Source organism: Erythrolamprus reginae, chromosome 1, assembly GCF_031021105.1.
Source record: "Erythrolamprus reginae isolate rEryReg1 chromosome 1, rEryReg1.hap1, whole genome shotgun sequence".
Taxonomy (NCBI): domain Eukaryota; kingdom Metazoa; phylum Chordata; class Lepidosauria; order Squamata; family Dipsadidae; genus Erythrolamprus; species Erythrolamprus reginae.
In genome coordinates this window covers 317,174,749-317,192,562 of record NC_091950.1, presented here as the reverse complement: position 1 = coordinate 317,192,562, position 17,814 = coordinate 317,174,749, and the positions used below count along the sequence as shown (strand labels likewise).

The 17,814-nt window shown below is 40.0% G+C and overlaps 1 protein-coding gene across 1 annotated transcript; it reads left to right on the top strand.

Annotated features, from left to right (window-relative positions):
• Positions 1–205: 205 nt before the first annotated feature.
• On the top strand, positions 206–16,353 carry NMBR (neuromedin B receptor). The gene is made up of 3 exons (XM_070739965.1): positions 206–615; positions 12,700–13,048; positions 15,952–16,353. Exons 1-3 carry the CDS (start codon positions 206–208, stop codon positions 16,351–16,353), a joined length of 1,161 nt encoding a protein of 386 aa, XP_070596066.1.
• Positions 16,354–17,814: the final 1,461 nt, after the last annotated feature.

Here is a 17,814-nt window from a genome sequence, read left to right as displayed (position 1 = left end):
CGGACTGGCAGCGCCTGGCTTCTCTTCGTCCATCCCATTCCTTGGGAAGTAAAAAAGGACGTTTGACTCCGATGAGTCTTGTTTCCTTCTTGGGGGTCTTCGGGGGAAAAAAGGAGAGATTTGGTTGGGACGGAGAAGAAGGAGCACCTCCTAGATTGAGGACTTGGCAGAAGGCCGTCGAAGGAGTCCCCGCTGCCAAGGAGCGATGCCACCGAGATCGGCAGAGTCCACGTGGTTCCAAGGGACGGCGGTGGGCAACGGCAGCGAGGCGGTTGGTCCGGGCACCTCGTCTCCGCAGGCCGGGGCGGTATTCGCCATCCGCTGCGTGATCCCCTCGCTCTACCTGCTTATCATGGGCGTGGGCTTGCTGGGCAACTTCACGCTGCTGAAGATTTTCGCCTCCCGGAGCTCAGCCTGGAGCGTGCCCAACATATTCATCTCCAGCCTAGCCGCCGGAGACCTGCTCCTGCTGCTCACCTGCGTCCCGGTCGACGCCTCTCGCTTCTTCCTCGAGGACTGGCTATTCGGCGAGGTGGGCTGCAAGCTGCTGCCGGCCATTCAACTTACCTCCGTGGGCGTTTCCGTCTTCACCCTCACCGCCCTCAGCGCCGACAGGTGAGCCCAGGAGCGACCGAGGAAACTTCCAGAAAGTGGGGTTGCGCAGCGAATCGGTGGGTAGAAAGAGCCAGGGGAAAAAAATACACCGCAAACTTTCCGGCCCATATTGCCAGCCTTTGGCTGTCTTTCATGCCCTTAGCGAAGTTCCCACTTTTAACAGAGTCCGCTGTAGTTGGGAGACCCATAAATTTAAATGAATGAATGAATGAATGAATGAATGAATGAATGAATGAATGAATGAATGAATAAATAAATAAATAAATAAATAACTGACTAATCGAATTAAAAATATTCCAGCAACCAACCTTGGTGAAGCTTCTGCTTGGTTAGAAGTTTGGGAAAAGCAGCGATCCCTCTCCCCTCTCCCCCCCCCTCCGTCAGACTGTCAAACTGAGAAGGTTGAAAATGAATCCATGTCTGATTGGATTGCTATAAGTCAGTCTACCCCTTCAGGAGTCTTTATCTAGTCCTATGCTAACCTCACCCACAAGTAAATAAGGAGATCCATGCTCTTCTCTGGGTGCATCTATTTATTTATTTATTTATTTTTGAATGACTTAGCAACAGCAATAGCGTTTAGACATATGCTGCTTCAGAGTGCTTTAGAACCCTCTCTAATTGGTTTACAGAGAGTAAACATATTGCCCCCAACAATCTGGATCCTCATTTTACCGACCTTGCAAGGATGGAAGGCTGAGTCAATCTTGAGCCTACTGAGATTCAATCTGCCAAACTGCTGGCAGCCGGTGATCAGCAGAAGTAGCTTGCAGTACTGCCTCCAGACTTTATTTGGAAGCAAACGAGTTCTGTGACACACAGAAGTAGGCTTAATATTACCCTAAGTAGTGTTAAAAGGGAGGTTTGAGGAATTCATAAAAATAAAAATACAAACAAATCCATCATCTGCCATACATAAACGGAACATTTCATTTCAGTTTTTCCCTAAATGCTAATTCCAGAGCACAAATAGGAGCATCCCTGGCATTGTTTTTCCAGAGGTATCTCATTTTGTTGGTCCCACTTGTAGATAAGGTAAATTATCAGCTTAAAAATCTTATGTTCTTCTTTAGAAATATTTGTCTCTTTAAATGTTTTAAACTGGAAGATGACTCATATGTTCCTAAGTAAGCAATAATGTGCGCTGAAATTAAGGAGAAGAAATTAATTTCCACACAATATTTGTGGAACTGAAATGTCATGCAGCAGAGAAAAAAAGAACCAAGCAATGTATGATTAAAGGTTGCCCATTTAGGGCCAATTATTTTACTTTAATACAAAGTTGGAATGGAGAAAAAAAGTCATGATTTTAACATCAAGATTAGACCATTTTGACCAAAATCATCAGCAAAAGAATATTTATTTTCCCACTAGGGACAAACTCCTTTAGTGATGATAAAATGTGTGGGCATTATTGGTTTCCTTACTGTTATTGGTCAATTTGCAGTTGAACTAAAAAAAAAGGTGGCAATAGTTTTTTTTCCAGAAAATGTGTGAAGCTATCTATATGAACTTCCTGAAACAGACAAGTTAATAATCTATTTGAAATGTCTGTAGATAAATATTAACAGGATATTGCCATCATTTCTGGTCCTCTCTTCCCTCTCAGTTTTTTTCCTTTTGAAAAAAAATTAAACTGAGATTACAATCTCATTTCATGCTACATTTTCACCTGAGATGAGCACAACCTCAAGGATAAACCACACAATCACATCTATGAGGCTACATACTTTAAGAGCTCCCAAGTTGTTAGAAAAGGATTGGAACTTGTAACCAAACTCTAGGCTTGGAGACAGATGTAATATTGCAAACACATAGGTGCAAATTTATACTCATTCATAAATGAATATGATTTCACCAATGTGGGGAAAAATGACAAGTTGAATGACACTCAGTAAGTGGCATAGTACCATTTATATTGGGGAAAGTTGTTGGCAAAAACCAGGAGTGCTTTTTAATAATGTGATGTTTTGTCCTAGCATTCATTTCTATTTGTGAGGAATGAAGATTGGTGTCATAATGAAATCACAGGGTAAGCCATTGTAAGCACGCTGAGAAATAAGCCCAGTGAGTTCCTAGTGTACAGAATTGTTTTCTTTTACAGAAAATAATATATCTCCCTTTCTCAGTCTTAGGATGGTCTGATCTATGCCAAATGTACTAATTGCATGCATGTGCAAAGAGATACAGTTGTGCCTTTTCTAACAATGATTTATTGTCAGTGATTAATATGCACACTGATACAGTTATGCAATGACAGATAACATCATACAAGTGGTTTCTGGGCACTTGCTATCTTGCTATCTGTGATAACATTGCAGACTGTCCTTCGCCCCCAATATTAGACCAGGGGTGTCAAACTCAATTTCATTGAGGGCTTTATCAGGGTTGTGTTTGATTTTGGGGGCCAGGGTGGACGTGGCCAGATTGATATCACTCAGGGTTGTCTGTGGTGGCCTAAGTGCTCTGCCAGTAAAAATGGGCTCCAGAATTCCATTTTTCAGCTGTCATATGTACCATATGCACCTCCCATAGCTCTATTTTTAATGTCAGAGGGCAGCAGGAGGTTGTCGCAGCTGAAAATGGAACCTGGTAGGCCATGCACAGCCCTTCCGAGCACCATTTTCATTGGCAGAGGCAAGGCACCACAGGTCAGTCCTTTTCTGTTGCTAGGGCAGCCCTGAGGGCCAGATCTAAGCGCTCTGCAGACTGGATCCAGCTCCTGGGTCTTGAGCTTCACACTCCCAGTTTTCTCTTTGGTCACCCTGCTCAGATGGATTCGAGAAATAAATGTCCATTGGAGCTACCAACATCTTTTTATCTTTCTTTATTTGTCCTGGTTTGATTCAGTTTTGAAGCTGGTGGTCTAAATAAATGGTAATGGAGAAATCCAGCATTTTGAAACAATACAACTGAGCAACACTACCTTGATTTTTAAAAAAATATGAATATGAAGCATTCTTTGACTAAGTCGCTCACCATAGCTTTCGTTGCCCTGGCTAGAAAGATACTTCTTCATATATTTTTTATGGTGCAGTGGTTAGAGTGCAGTATTGCAAGCTACTTCTGCTGGTCAGCAGCTGCCAGCAGTTTGGCAGATTGAATCTCAATAGGCTCAGGGTTGACTCAGCCTTCCATCCTTCCGAGGTCGGTAAAATGAGGACCGAGATTATTGGGGGCAATATGCTTACTCTCTGTAAACTGCTTAGAGAGGGCTGTAAAGCACTGTGAAGTGGTATATAAGTCTAAATGCTATTGCTATATATATGTCACATGTTTTGGCTGAATTTAAAATTAAGGGACACTAGGATAGATCTATTTCAGCCTTATTCTGGCCTCATCAGCTAGCCATACCCTCTCACTGGGATTTGAACTTGCAGCTTTTGCCTTGTAAGGCAGAGAATTAACCTCTAGGCTACAGGATTATATATATATATGTTTATATTAGCTAAGGTAAAAAACAAACTTCATTTAAAAGAGAGTGAACTACATTCATCAGGAGTCAAGCCTGACTAGCTATGAAACAGATGGCGACTTCACAGGAGCATGTCTTGTTCTGCAGTATTTTTTTCAATAGGAGATTCCTATTTGCTGTGTTACATTCTATACCATCTATAAAGAGATGGAACATTTCCCACGAAGGTTAGTACCCACTAGAATGAGACAGTAAATGGTATAAGTGAGAGTAGATTAATGCATAAAGAAAACGATGTATAACTTGCAATGTAATTTTAAGTAGGTTTAAATCAAAGTTGACCAAATTAAATATACATTTTGGATGTAATTTAGTTGAGACATGATATATGAAACCATTGGGAAGAGAATTGTTTGTTAAAAGCTTACCCAATTTAGCTTTAGAACAGCGGTATCAAACTCGCATCATCACAGTGGTGTCACGTGACAAATCATGACTTCCTCTCCCTTCGCTAAACTGGGCAAGACCATTGCTACCACTTGACTCATCTGGTCCTTGGGCCTCAAATTTGACAGCTGTGCTCTAGAAGAATCTTACCAAGTAGGGTGTACTGCAAAATATTCCACAAAATACTCCCAGCCAGCTGTGTTTGTCCTCTTCTAGGAGATTCCATTCTGCTTTTGTGCTTTTATCTATAGAGATTCTCAGTCATCCAGGTCATGGTTGTCCCAAAGGTGCTTTTTCAAGAGGCAACTGGACTTTGTGGTTTTTCTCTGAAGATGTTTTGCTTCTCATCCAAAAAGCTTCTTTAACTCTGACCCGAAGAAGTTTCTTGGAAGAGAAGCAAAAATCTTCAGAGAAAAACCAGAAAGTCCAGTTGCCTCTTGAAAAAAGCACCTTTGGGGCTAATTTCAGCCAGCACTCCTTAAGCACTAAGAATATTTACTAAAGAATATATTAAGGAAGGAGACCTAGGGCTAGGTTTAGATTTGCTCCTGAAAGGAGCTGATAAATGTTAAAACAGATGTTTCTGCTTGTCACATATCATTGTAGATGGTCCCAATTGTGCCTTGTTCTAGTCACATCGTATTGTGCTAATGGGAGTCTTTCACTGACAAACATTGAGTGTCAGCACAGAAGTGGATTGTGATGTGAATTTATGTGAGAAGTGCCTGACTCCATTTTTCATTCACCAGCAAGGGAATGACACATAATTGTGTCTGCAACCACCAGGTCAAGAATATGTCATTTTGTTGGTCACATAAGAGAGTGCAAAGTTCTTTTCTTGTGTGTGGGCAGAGAAAGGTGATGAGATTTAAATTTTTGTATGAAAGGGAACAACTGGCAGTTCTTTCTGGTCAGTTGATGAGAACTGACCAGAAAGGTCAAATTGGAATTGAATGTTGCAGAGCTTCAAACAAGTAAATATGTCCCTTACTGTTACATTTTGCTATTTTACAATCTTAGATAAGCTTATTCAAAGTCTGCACTGTTTTAAGTATGAGGCAAAGGATGAGACCAAAGGATGACTTTGGTAATGAAATGTTGGTTGTTTAGAAATGACTTCAGTTTTTGTATGCTTTTTTTTTTTAAAGCATGGTATGGTTGATTGATTAACAATCCTTGAATTCTCCTTCTTTGCACAACCATTAACCTCCCTTAGAGTTTATTCTGGGCGGTGCTCATTGTGGTTTCATTGTGATACCCCCTTGAATAGATGTGCGATCAATATTTTGAATATGCCAGAGAAGAGGGGTTTGTATATGTGTCACATATAATTCAAATTATATTTTTACAGAGGTGTTTCAGTACAGGATATAAAAGGATTGGGAATGGAAATGAAACAGGAAAGCTGAAATGATTAACTAAAATATGGAGGTAAAAAATATCCCCAGAAAGTATTCCTTCTAAAGACTGTAACATTTTGCATATTTAGTTATTTCTTACATGTGAAAAATGAACCCAGATAAAACATGTGTGCTTGCAAGAGATATTGTGTGTATGCTTACAGCCCTACCCAGTTGCATTTTTGAATATTAAATTTATATTTTCTTTAATCATTCCTCTTTAATTTTTTTTCATCTTCTCGTTGAATATTCTGTTAACTAGACTGTAGAGAGAAACTAGAGAGAATGACTCAAGCAGAGCAAAGGTTTTGTCTGGATAAATAGGAAACCAGCCCTTTCTGTAATCATGTTTATCATTTTTCCATTATGTGGCCTTGTAAAGGGAAATTTTGTGGATATATCCTTTTCATCACTAGCCGTGGCTGCCTAGCAGGTATCCATTGATCTGGCTTATCAGAATATCTCTCTCATTTCTTCCATTCATTCCTCATTCACTGAAAATGCTTACAACTACAACCAACTCTATCAGACTGAAATATTTTAAATGATACCCACAGAGGCATAACTCTGGAGAAATTCTGAAATATTTCTCTATTTTCTGCGGGCAATCACTGTTTCTTGTTACAGATGGGGGATTTGTTAGTTTTCCTGATGCAGTATTAGTAAGTCTTTAACGTAGGGATGATGTGTCTTTGCTGCTACCATGCAAATTAGTTTGGATCTTCAAACTAATTCTTAACTATGGGCTGTTTGAAGAAGCATAGAAACAAAATGCCAGTAGTTCATCATACAATGAAAAGAAAACTTCCAGGTGAAGAGATTTTAATAACTTTTATTTAAGCGATGTATGGATTTTAGCTCTTGCTGCTTTACTTAAGCAGTGTATGGATTTTAGCTCTTGCTTGATCATAGGTTTCAATGAGATCCATATGCAATTCAGAAAGTTGTAATGGAAAAAGAAATGATTGCTTTTCCTCTTTGAAAGCACAAAATGTTTTCATACATTTGTGATGAGAATTGTTTATTGCACTCTAATCAACAGTTAGAACAATTAATGAATGGAATAACTTGCCTCCAAAAGTTATAAAAGGAAAGTTTTGAAGAAGAGATTGGATAACCATTTGCCTGAAATGGTATAGGGCAGTGATGGTGAACCTTTTTCGGTTCGCATGCCAAAAGGGGGCGTGTGGATATGCTAGCATGCATGCACATGCCCTCATCCCTTCCCTCTACCCCCCACATGTGCAACCCCATCACACTGCCCCCCAAACATGTGCACAGGCCTTACTGAAGCCTGGTAGATGAAAAAAATTCCCAAATGGGCAAACTGGAAGTTCAGGAAGGCGTACTTCTGGTTTGCTGTTGTGCTGTTTTTGCACTCCGGAGGGTCCAGGGATGCTTTCTGAAACTCTGGAGCGCAAAAAAACAATACAATGGAAAACTGGAAGTGCATTTTTCTGAATTTCTGGTTTGTCTGTTGGGTAAGTTTTCCCCCCCTCTGGGGCTTCAGGGAAACTTCCCTGAAGCATCTGGAGGGTGAAACGGCATTTTCCAAGGCTGAAAAATCAGCTGACCAGTGTGCACATACTCACTGGAGCTGACACAAGGCAAAATCTCGCGTGCTCTCCAATATGGTCCAATATTCCACCTATGGCACACATGCCATAGGTTTGCCATCACGGGTATAGGGTTTCCTGCCTATGCAAAGGGTTGGACTAGAAGACCTCCAAGGTCCCTTCCAACTCTGTTGTTCTATTCTATCCTTTTCTTTATTGAAGTTGGACTAGAGCAGGTATAACATCTTACATTCTCATGAACAAGAAGAGTTAGATTAAGCTAAGAAATAGTGGTAAACCACTTAGTGTAATGTTTGTTTGTTTATTCATTCATTCATTCATTCATTCATTCATTCATTCATTCATTCATTCATTTATTTATTTAGACTTCTATGCTGCCCAATCCTGAAGGACTCAGAATTTGAACACTTTCCTCTTCAATTTTTTAAAATACATGTCTCCAGCACTGCTAAACTATAATCCCTATTATCTCCAGATCGTAAGGCATTGGAAAATATGGTTCAGTCCATCAGGAAGACATCAGAATGGGTTTCCTTTTCTTAACCTGATGCTTATTTGTTAACACAGTAGTTAATAACAGGAACAGTAATAGGTTCTTTGGATATATGATGATAGGATTACGATTCTGGATACCAGCCAGCATTTAGCTTTGAAGACTCAGACAGACCTAATTATAATGGGAGGAAAGCTCCTATTAGTGCCAAGACATGTTATGCCTCCCTTGGCTGACAATGTGTATAGTGCTGTAGTCTTTTTGTTGTAAGATGTTTAGAATGAAGCACATGAAACCGCCAAAAAGCTTAAGCATCCTCATCTTGATGTGGTTAAGCCTATATATTGAACAAACTAGGAGTACGCTAACTTTAGTATATTTGCCCTTTGTGTCCTGATCAATGTACACCTGAGGACCTCATGATAGCGTGACATGTTTAATTTAAATTTGTTTAATTTGCAGATGTTTTAATCTTATATTTTATGTTGTATAGTACACCTTATTTTAATTGTGATGCTTCTGAGATGAATAAACAAACAAAGAAGCAAACAATGCACAGATTTAGCAGTGGTCAAATGCGTAGTATGCCATACATGATTACATATAATTTCCAGTATAGATTGAATTACTTATTGGTGATCCAGGCTCTTTGGACCATTAAAATAAAATCTATTGTTCCAGAGTGCCATTCACTCTTGTCTTGCTTCAACAGAGAAATCCTCATACAGCTGCATGCATGCTAATAGCTTTCAATGCTCATCAGCTGGGTATTTTTTCTGTAAATCAGCAAGAGATTCCAAAACTTATATTTTCATTTCTTTTTCAGTGCTCTGCAGCCAACTGCTTGGATTTACTAGGGATTTAGTTTTACTCAGGGAGTTTTTCTAATCTAATCACCAGACGAATTGGTTAACAAGGTAGTTAATAAAAGGAACACATTTTCCGCTTCAAACTCCTGAATGACATTAATCATAGCTGTTTGCAGAAAGCTCAGAGGCACTTATTCCTTGAAAGCAGAAGATGGATAGTTTTCATTACATTTGACAGGATGGAGCTAAAAGAATATATAAAAGTATAGCTATGCGTTTGTGTGGGTCATGTCTCTGTAATGTGGAGGTAGAATGGATATCATTAGGGACCAATTTAAAGATCAGCTGAGGTTACTCCTTCCTGCAATATTTTTTTTAATGTACACTATAATCAGACTTGGCAGGATTGCAAGAAAAGGATGTATATCAAAGGGTAAGAAAATAAATGTTATCACCCACTTAAGAATATACATTTAGTTTTATAATCTGATTTCATTTAAAATACATACTTAATACTTATTGAAATTCTTAATTTGTTTTTGAGTAATAAGAACTATTCTATGCAAAGGAGTTCCCAGTTACAAAAACTTCAATCTATGGGAAAGTTATATTTTGTAATGTCAAAGATTTTTCTATCATCAAGGTGAGACACTGTCAAAAAATAGTGCCAGGGAGGAATTAGTATTTTGCATATGCTTATAAGTATTATTGTGTTTATCACTATAAGAGTGAAACCTGGGTGGGGGGATTTTGGTATATAAATGTATAGGTAGTTCTCATTTCACAACCACTTACAATAATAATAACAATAACAATAGAGTTGGAAGGGACCTTGGAGATCTTCTAGTCCAACCCCCTATTTAGGCAGGAAACTACTTCACTACACTACTTCAGAGAGATGGTTATCCAACATCTTCTTAAAACCTTCCAGTGTTGGACCATTCACAACTTCTGAAGGCAAGAGGTTCCAGTGATTAATTGTTCTAACTGTCAGGAAATTTGTCCTTAGTTCTAAGTTGCTTCTCTCCTTGTTCTTCTTCCACCCATTCTTGTTCTACTCACAGGTGCTTTGGAGAATAGGTTGACTCCTTTTTCTTTGTGGCAACCCCTGAGATATTGGAACACTGCTATCATGTCTCCCCTGGTCCTTCTTTTCATTAAACTAGCCATGCCCAGTTCTTGCAACCATTCTTCATATGTTTTAGCCTCCAGTCTCCTAGCTATTGTTGCTCTTCTCTGCACTTTTTCTAGAGTCTCAACATCCTTTATGCATTATGGTGACCAAAACTGAATGCAGTATTCCACGTGTGGCCTTACCAAGGTCTTATAAAGTGATCTTGATTCTATCCCTCTGTTAATGCTTATTTAGTGAACTTATTTAGTGACCTTTCACATTTACAACAGCCTTGCATTTACACAGTCATAAGTGACTTATGGTCAGTTTTCACACTTACGATTGTTGCAACATTCCCCATGGTCACATGATGAAAATTCAAGTGCTTGGCAACTGACATGTATTTATGACAGTTGCACAGTGTCCCAGGGTCATGTGATCACCATTTGTAACTTCCCAGTTGACTTCCGACAATGAAGGAAGCCAGATGTGCTTAGCAACTGCATGGTTCATTTAACAGCTCCAGTGATTTGCTTAGCAACTGTAGCAAAATAAGGCCATAAAATGATGTGCAACTCACTCAACAAATGTCTTGCTTAGCAATTGGAATTTTGGGCTCAATTGTAGTAAGTAACTCAAGGACTATCTGTATTCTTAAGATATGATTTTTTTAAAAAAAAAGTAGAAAGAAGCAAGATACTATAGAATAAGATTGCTACATCTGAATTTAAAAAAAACACAGTGGGGAAGGAAATCAAAAAAAGTTAATTACATCGTCTCCTTCCCTTCTATTTGTATCCTCAATCACAATCTGTCATTTAGATATTTGAACTTTTCATAAAACTGCAGTAATTGTTGTTAGTTTCCATTTGAATCCTCAAAACTACATTTTGTGATGTCTAATCTGCCTTGTGTTGTATATAAGGGAATCATTCTTGAATTTATTTTATTTGATTACTTAAAGTTCTATTGTACAGGTAGTTTGTAACTTAAGATCAGAATAAGGACCAGAAGGTTCATCATTAAGTCAACATCATTAAATGGTTGTTAAGCAAGACATCATGTTTCTGGGACTTGCCACCTCATCCCAGTTTTTCCATTGACTTTGGTTGTCAGAAGTTGGCTAAGAAGGACACAAATGGCACTAATGTTACTCAGGGATGGGTTCTAACGTAACTCGCTGCTGGTTTGCTTCCACCTGTGCCGCATGGGCACATGTACATTCAGTGCTGCACAAGTGTGTGTATACACAGTACTAAAAGCGAAACTTCTGCACACACACAGAAGCCAAAAACAGCTGCTGCGAGTGTGCAGAAGCCAAAAACAAGATGTCGACACCTATGGCACAACCATTAGAGCTGGTTCGGGGGCATGGCCAACTGGTGATCACTTCCAGTTTGGCAAGTGGGGGGAAATTTCCCGCTACCAGTTCTATAGAACTAGTCCAAACCAGGAGCAACCAATCTCTGTTGTGACTGCAGGACATTGCAATTGCCATAAGTGTGAGGTTATCCAGATTGTGATCATGTAATCACTGGAAACCTATGAAAGTTATAAATGCAAGAACCAGTTTTAAGTCAGTTTTTTCAATGCTGTTGTAACTTTGAATGGTCCCTAAATGAATGGTGATAATTGAGGATTATCTGTAGATATATATACTGTCAATTTGGCAATTGGACTATACCTTCTGTCTCATTATGTCTTCCCTTTCCTGAAAGCACCGGAGAAAACAGATGCTTTGAATATATGGTGTTACAGGTTGAAATTCTTGTCTTGTTACATCAACATTTTCTTTGTAAAATTAGAGCTTAAATGAGCTTGTTGATATCTGTTTTTGAGGCAATAAAAGTCTGATGGTTATCTACAAAACTCAAGTTGTACTTAAGATCAAACCTACTGTGAGGGCTTCAGAAATTTTCTCTATCCTTCTTCCCAATTCTGTTTCATTTCAGCTCCAGATAGCTGAAACTGTTCTGGAACTGTTATCCTGGAGTTAGTAGCAAAGTATTACCTACAATAAGCTCCCCCCTCCAAACCTAAGAAACAAAGAATGCTATGTTAGATTAGGTCAAATTTAAGGCTTGTTCACTCCAGTTATGTTGTACTCAGTCATTTGTCTCTGGGCACCCATAGGAGTGTATTAACCATTAAGCAGATTAAGTACATGCTTAGGGCACAAGGCCCAAAGGCAGCACCACAAAGTTGAGAAAGAAAAAAAACCCACCAGTATGTACATAAATATGTACAAAGGAGGGGGGGCACCAAGATTTGTCAGTGCTTAGGGCACCAGTGAGCCTTAATCGGCCACTGGATTGCATTCATACCCTCCTTGAGGTCCACTGACATTTTCATTGCTCTAATAATAATAGCGCAATTAAAAGGAGAGAATGATAAAAAGTGCCCAAAATGGATCTGATATCTTAAATTAGAGTTGAACTGGAAGTAAGAAATATGAATAGAAAACTATGGCATATCAGCCTTCAAGTTATATACAGCAATGTCAACACATTTTTGAGCCATGTTAAAAAGTAGCAGAATATTATATTATATAACTCCCTAGGCCAGAGAAAATTGCATTGTATATTTCTCTACCCTAATACAAATAAACATTTTATGCTTTCCTTCCTGTCGCTTCCCCTCCCTCTCTCCCTCCTTAAATAAATGATTTCTGTTTAGCCAGATGAACAAAAGTCAAATAACTCCCAGTAGCATATTGTCTGTCTTAACATTTCCCTCATAATTATTGGACCCTTGTTTTCTGTCAAAAACACAACAACAACGCACCAGTCTACTCCTGTCTGAACATTCATTTTCCTTTCTACATTTTAGGTACAAGGCCATTGTGAATCCAATGGATATTCAAGCACCCAATTCAGTCCTCTGGACATGTATTAAAGCAATCGCCATCTGGATAATTTCCATCTTGCTAGCAGTCCCTGAAGCCATTTTCTCTGAAGTGGCACACATCAATGATGCAGATAATGTCAGCTTCACCGAATGTATGCGCTATCCCTTGAAGGATGATCTGCACCCAAAGATTCATTCACTGATGATACTTTTGGTATACCTTCTTATCCCACTCACCATCATTAGTGTTTATTACTTTCATATTGCAAAGACATTAATTAAGAGTGCACACAATCTGCCAGGAGAATACAGTGAACAATCTAAAAAACAGGTAAGTTTTCCAGGTCCATGTGAGGAGATTTATTTTAAGAAAGGCCACAAGATAAATGAAATTATGTGTTTAGTATACAGGTAGTCATTGACTTCACAACAACAATTGAAAGCATAGTTTCTGTTGCTAAGTGTTAAATGAGCCATGACTGATTTTAAACCAGGGATCCCAAAACTTGGCAAGTTGAAGACTTGTGGACTTCAATTCCCAGCATAGCTGGCTGGAGAATTCTGGGATTTGAAGTTTACAAGTCTTAAAATTGCCAAGTTTGAAGAACTCTGTTTTAAGCTTTTTAGCAATGGTTGTTTAGCAAAATCACTGCATTTGTTAAGTGAACCACATGGTCATCAAGTGAGTCCAGTTTTCTTACTTGATTCTACTTGAAGGAAGTTGGCTGGGGAAATCCTATGGTATGGTCCTATCACATATTCCTGGGACACTGCAACCTTCATAAACACATATCAGTTGCTAATTTTGAAGTGGACAATGGTACAATGCTTCTAAGTGTGAGGAATGGTTATAAGTCACTTTTTCAGTACTGTTGTCATTTTGAATGGTCACTAAACAAATGGTTATTAATTGAGGGCTCACACATAAATCCATCACATACCAGTAATTCTGTTTTGGTTTTGCTGGAGAGACGGAGTAACGACACGGACACAAGAGCTGGATTTAAATTGGGTCATTTTTATTAACATAAATTTGCATGATTTATTCAATACTTTGCATAAATTAGCATAATCAACTATGACCCGGAACTGGACCTGCAGGGTCAAACAAATACTTCCGGGGCGGAAATGACGTTATGCCAAAAAACATTCCTGGGCAACTCATGGGCGTATCTCGATGCAAGTCCAGGTGAGGGCCAGGCCGTCACCTGCGACCCTGCCATGCTGTGCATGAGGGGGGTCCCACCGGCTAACCCGAATCGGGGAATTAAAGGTGCAGGACCCAAAGACAGGTTCCCCCCAGCTGCTCAGGCAGAAACTCCCTCCATGAGCTTGCGGAGAACCTGTCAATCATCCCCAAAGATGCCCAAGGGAGAACGCGCGGTTGCTAAACCACCCAAGTTTTCCGCCCCTAACCTGCCTACCCAAATGACCAAAGGTAAGCCAATTAACCTAATAACTGCAAGCACCCCCTAACCGCACATCCATCACCTCAGTGTGGAATGGGCGAAAAAACAGCTCTGCTAAAAGGCAGAACTGCAAAAAATTCCCATTCGGCCCCCTAAGGGCGACCCCTAAGCACACTGCGAAATAGTGGAGGGCGGGCGGGTGTCTGCTCAGCTCTGCAGTCCGGGCGAAAAGGGAGAGCCCCGGGCCTGCTCGCCCTTATATAGGGCAAGCAGGCCCCGCCCGGACCAATCAGGAGCCTGGCCAATCAGGCCCTGATCTCCTGAGCGAAGTCTCATCTCACGAGACTTCGCTCGGGATCCAAGATGGCGGCCGCCACGAGGGACCGTGTCTCCCGGTCCCTCCAGCAAAGCCTGCCTGCCGGGTAAGTCCGGCGCTGCCCTTATTTAATCCCATAGCAAACACATGTGGTATGGTCTGGATCCAATCCATTCTGTGGGCAATAAAAAACCCTTCATTAAATAGGAGGGCAAAAGGTGAATTGGGAAATGTATTTTTTTCCTGAAATGGGACATGCCTTAAAAAAATCCAACCCACTCCTGACACCAATGGGTTTTTGAAAAACAAGTTTTAAGTTTAGTAAAAAGAACCAACTCTCCCCTAGTCATATGTGAGGAAATAGTTTGTACTACTCTAAATTGACCGTTCTCTGGAAATGGTGGGATTGTTGTTCCAGAATGCTCCAGATAAACACTATGCAGAGTGGGGGATTCTGGGAGTTATAGTCACAATATATCTAGAGAAAATTAACCTGCCATATCTTCCTAATAAAATATATTGTATGAGTGTGAAAATGAATGATAGAATTCACATTCATTATAAGAATGTGAATAACAATTCAGTCTTTTATTAAGACAGGCTCAGGAAAGAATATTCTTCCATCTTCTGAATTTTAGTCAATTAAGTTCAGTTGTCAGTGGTCCTGGTTAACAGACCTTGGCAGAACTTGTACTTTGCTTCTCTAGGGAAGCTCATCAAACTATGTGAACTTTGTCACCCTTTTTTCAGATGTCATTGGTAAAATTAAAAATATCAGATTTATCTGAGGTAGTATGTATAGTCTAATCCTGCTTACATGGGGGTCTGAGAATATGCGCAGAATAATTGCCATTAAAAGGTTTGATTGGGAATTAGCTTTTCTGCTCATTCTTGAACAATGTATTGTGAAAGAAAAGCATAGTGTTCGTAATGACCTTTAAAGCCCTACATGGCATTGGGCCAGAATACATCCGGAACCACCTTCTACCGCACGAATCCCAGTGGCCGATAAGGTCCCACAGAGTTGGCCTACTCCGGGTCCTGTCGACCAAACAATGTCGTTTGGCGGGGCCCAGGGGAAGAGCCTTCTCTGTGGTGGCCCCGGCCCTCTGGAATCAACTCCCCCCAGAGATTAGAACGGCCCCCACCCTCCTTGTCTTTCGCAAATTACTCAAGACCCACCTTTGTCGTCAGGCATGGGGGAGTTATGATATTCCTTCCCCTAGGCCATTACAAGTTATGTATGGTACCATATGTTTTTATAATAAGGGATTTTAGTTGTTTTATTAATTTGGATTGTTACCTGTTGTTTTTTATCATTGTTGTTAGCCGCCCCGAGTCTGCGGAGAGGGGCGGTATATAAATCCAATAAATGAATGAATGAATGAATGAATGAATGAATGAATAAATAAATAAACAAACAAACAAATAAATAAATAAATAGGGTCGTATCAGCTATTTTGTGGGACAGCTCCACTGATTGTTAATCTGTTTATTTGTTCACTCTAGATGGAAACTCGAAAACGGCTGGCCAAGATTGTACTGGTTTTTGTTGGGCTGTTTGCTGTGTGCTGGCTGCCAAATCATGTGCTATACATGTACCGGTCTTTCAATTATCGTAAGATTGACCCATCCCTCGGCCACATGATTATTACCTTGTTGGCTCGAGTGCTGAGCTTCTCCAATTCATGTGTCAACCCATTTGCCCTGTACTTCCTGAGCGAGAGTTTTCGGAGACACTTCAATAGCCAACTTTGCTGCTGCAGGACGCATCCTCATCCGAGGCCCATCAGCTACCTGAACAATTCTTCAGCCATTCGACTGTCTTCATTGGAGAACCATCCAAGGCACACTGTTGCTATGACAACCCTGCTGAATGGGCATACCCCTAAACAAGAGATGTCATTGTGATTAACCAGTGCAATGTCTGACCTCAAACTTATTATCTTTCTTGTGGCTGGCCTCAGTTTCTTTAAAAAGCCAATATATCATAATCTAAGGAATATCATCTCCTGATCTAGGGATAAGTATTTATCAATAGGACAGACAATAGGACAGGGATGGTGCGCTTTTGCACGCTTAATTACCTTCCTATCACTGTCATAGGAAATGAAGGCTATTATGCTTTACTTATTCTCGACAAAAGAAATGCTTCCAGGCTTATTGTCTTTAAAAAGTTGAACATAAATGAAGTATGAAAAGGGCATATATGTTCAGCTGCCTTCTTGAAGGGAATTAGTCTAGATTTCCAGGTGTGTAGATGCGTAGTTCTGGAAGTCAGGCATCTCTTTTGTCAAGTGTTTGTTTTTCCAGTCCCACACAAAGGCATCTCTGTTTATGTCATCTCTGCTGAAATTAAACAACGAGCCTGGTAAAAATAAAAAATAAAAATTACTTGGCTGTTCCCTCTTCCCTCCTTTGGGATTGGGCGGCATAGAAGTTGAATTAATAAATAATAATAATAAATAAAATATTTTATTTATATTGGATAACACTCCTAAAGAAGAAGAGTTTGGGGAAGCACCATCCAAGTTGGTTGACTAAGTGTTTATAAAGCAGTATGACTGTAGCTGGATCAGGGCCATCCAGGTACAAATGGTACATTAAGATACTGTGAACTGTATATTTTGAATTAAGCAGGAGTGAAATGCACTTGGTCCGCTCGTGCCTGTCAGTCGTTGGAAAGCTGGTTGCAAAGGAAGCACAAGGCTTCACCCACACTGCCATTTGGGTATGTTTACCCTTTGTGTATGTGCAAAGGGTAAAAGAACCCAAATGGCGGTGTCCTGGTGGATGGGCGGAGCATCGCACTGCCTTTACGACCGGCTCTCCAACGACCAACAGGCACAAGCGAACCAAGAGCATTCCACCCCTGGAATTAAGTATCACTGAAATCAATATGAATTTGGGCAAACTCTGGGAGACAGTGGAGGAGATGTGAACCTGGCATGGTATGGTCCATGACCGAACAATTAGACATGACTGAACAACATTGACAGATTGGGCAAACACCCTATATATTTATCTTTTCATTTTGCTCTATTCTTCATCTTTTCAGCTCTAGGTTATTCAACTTGACTGACCAGAAGCAAACAAGGAACACAGAATGATGAATCTATAGTTGAACAAGAACTTGTTGACATCAAAAGACTTGGCTTTACAGCCAGGAAAGCTAAGCACAACTTCTGTGAGATGTCTCATAGCTTGGGAGTGACAGTGGAAAAAACACAAGCCTCAAACTCTGATATTATGTTCATCTTTTTTTAAAAAAAAAATCTGTATCATATATTCCCATTGTATGAAGAAGAAAAGCAGTGGATAACCTTAGATGCATTAACTCTGCTACCCATGTAAAGTTTTTACTGCCTGTCC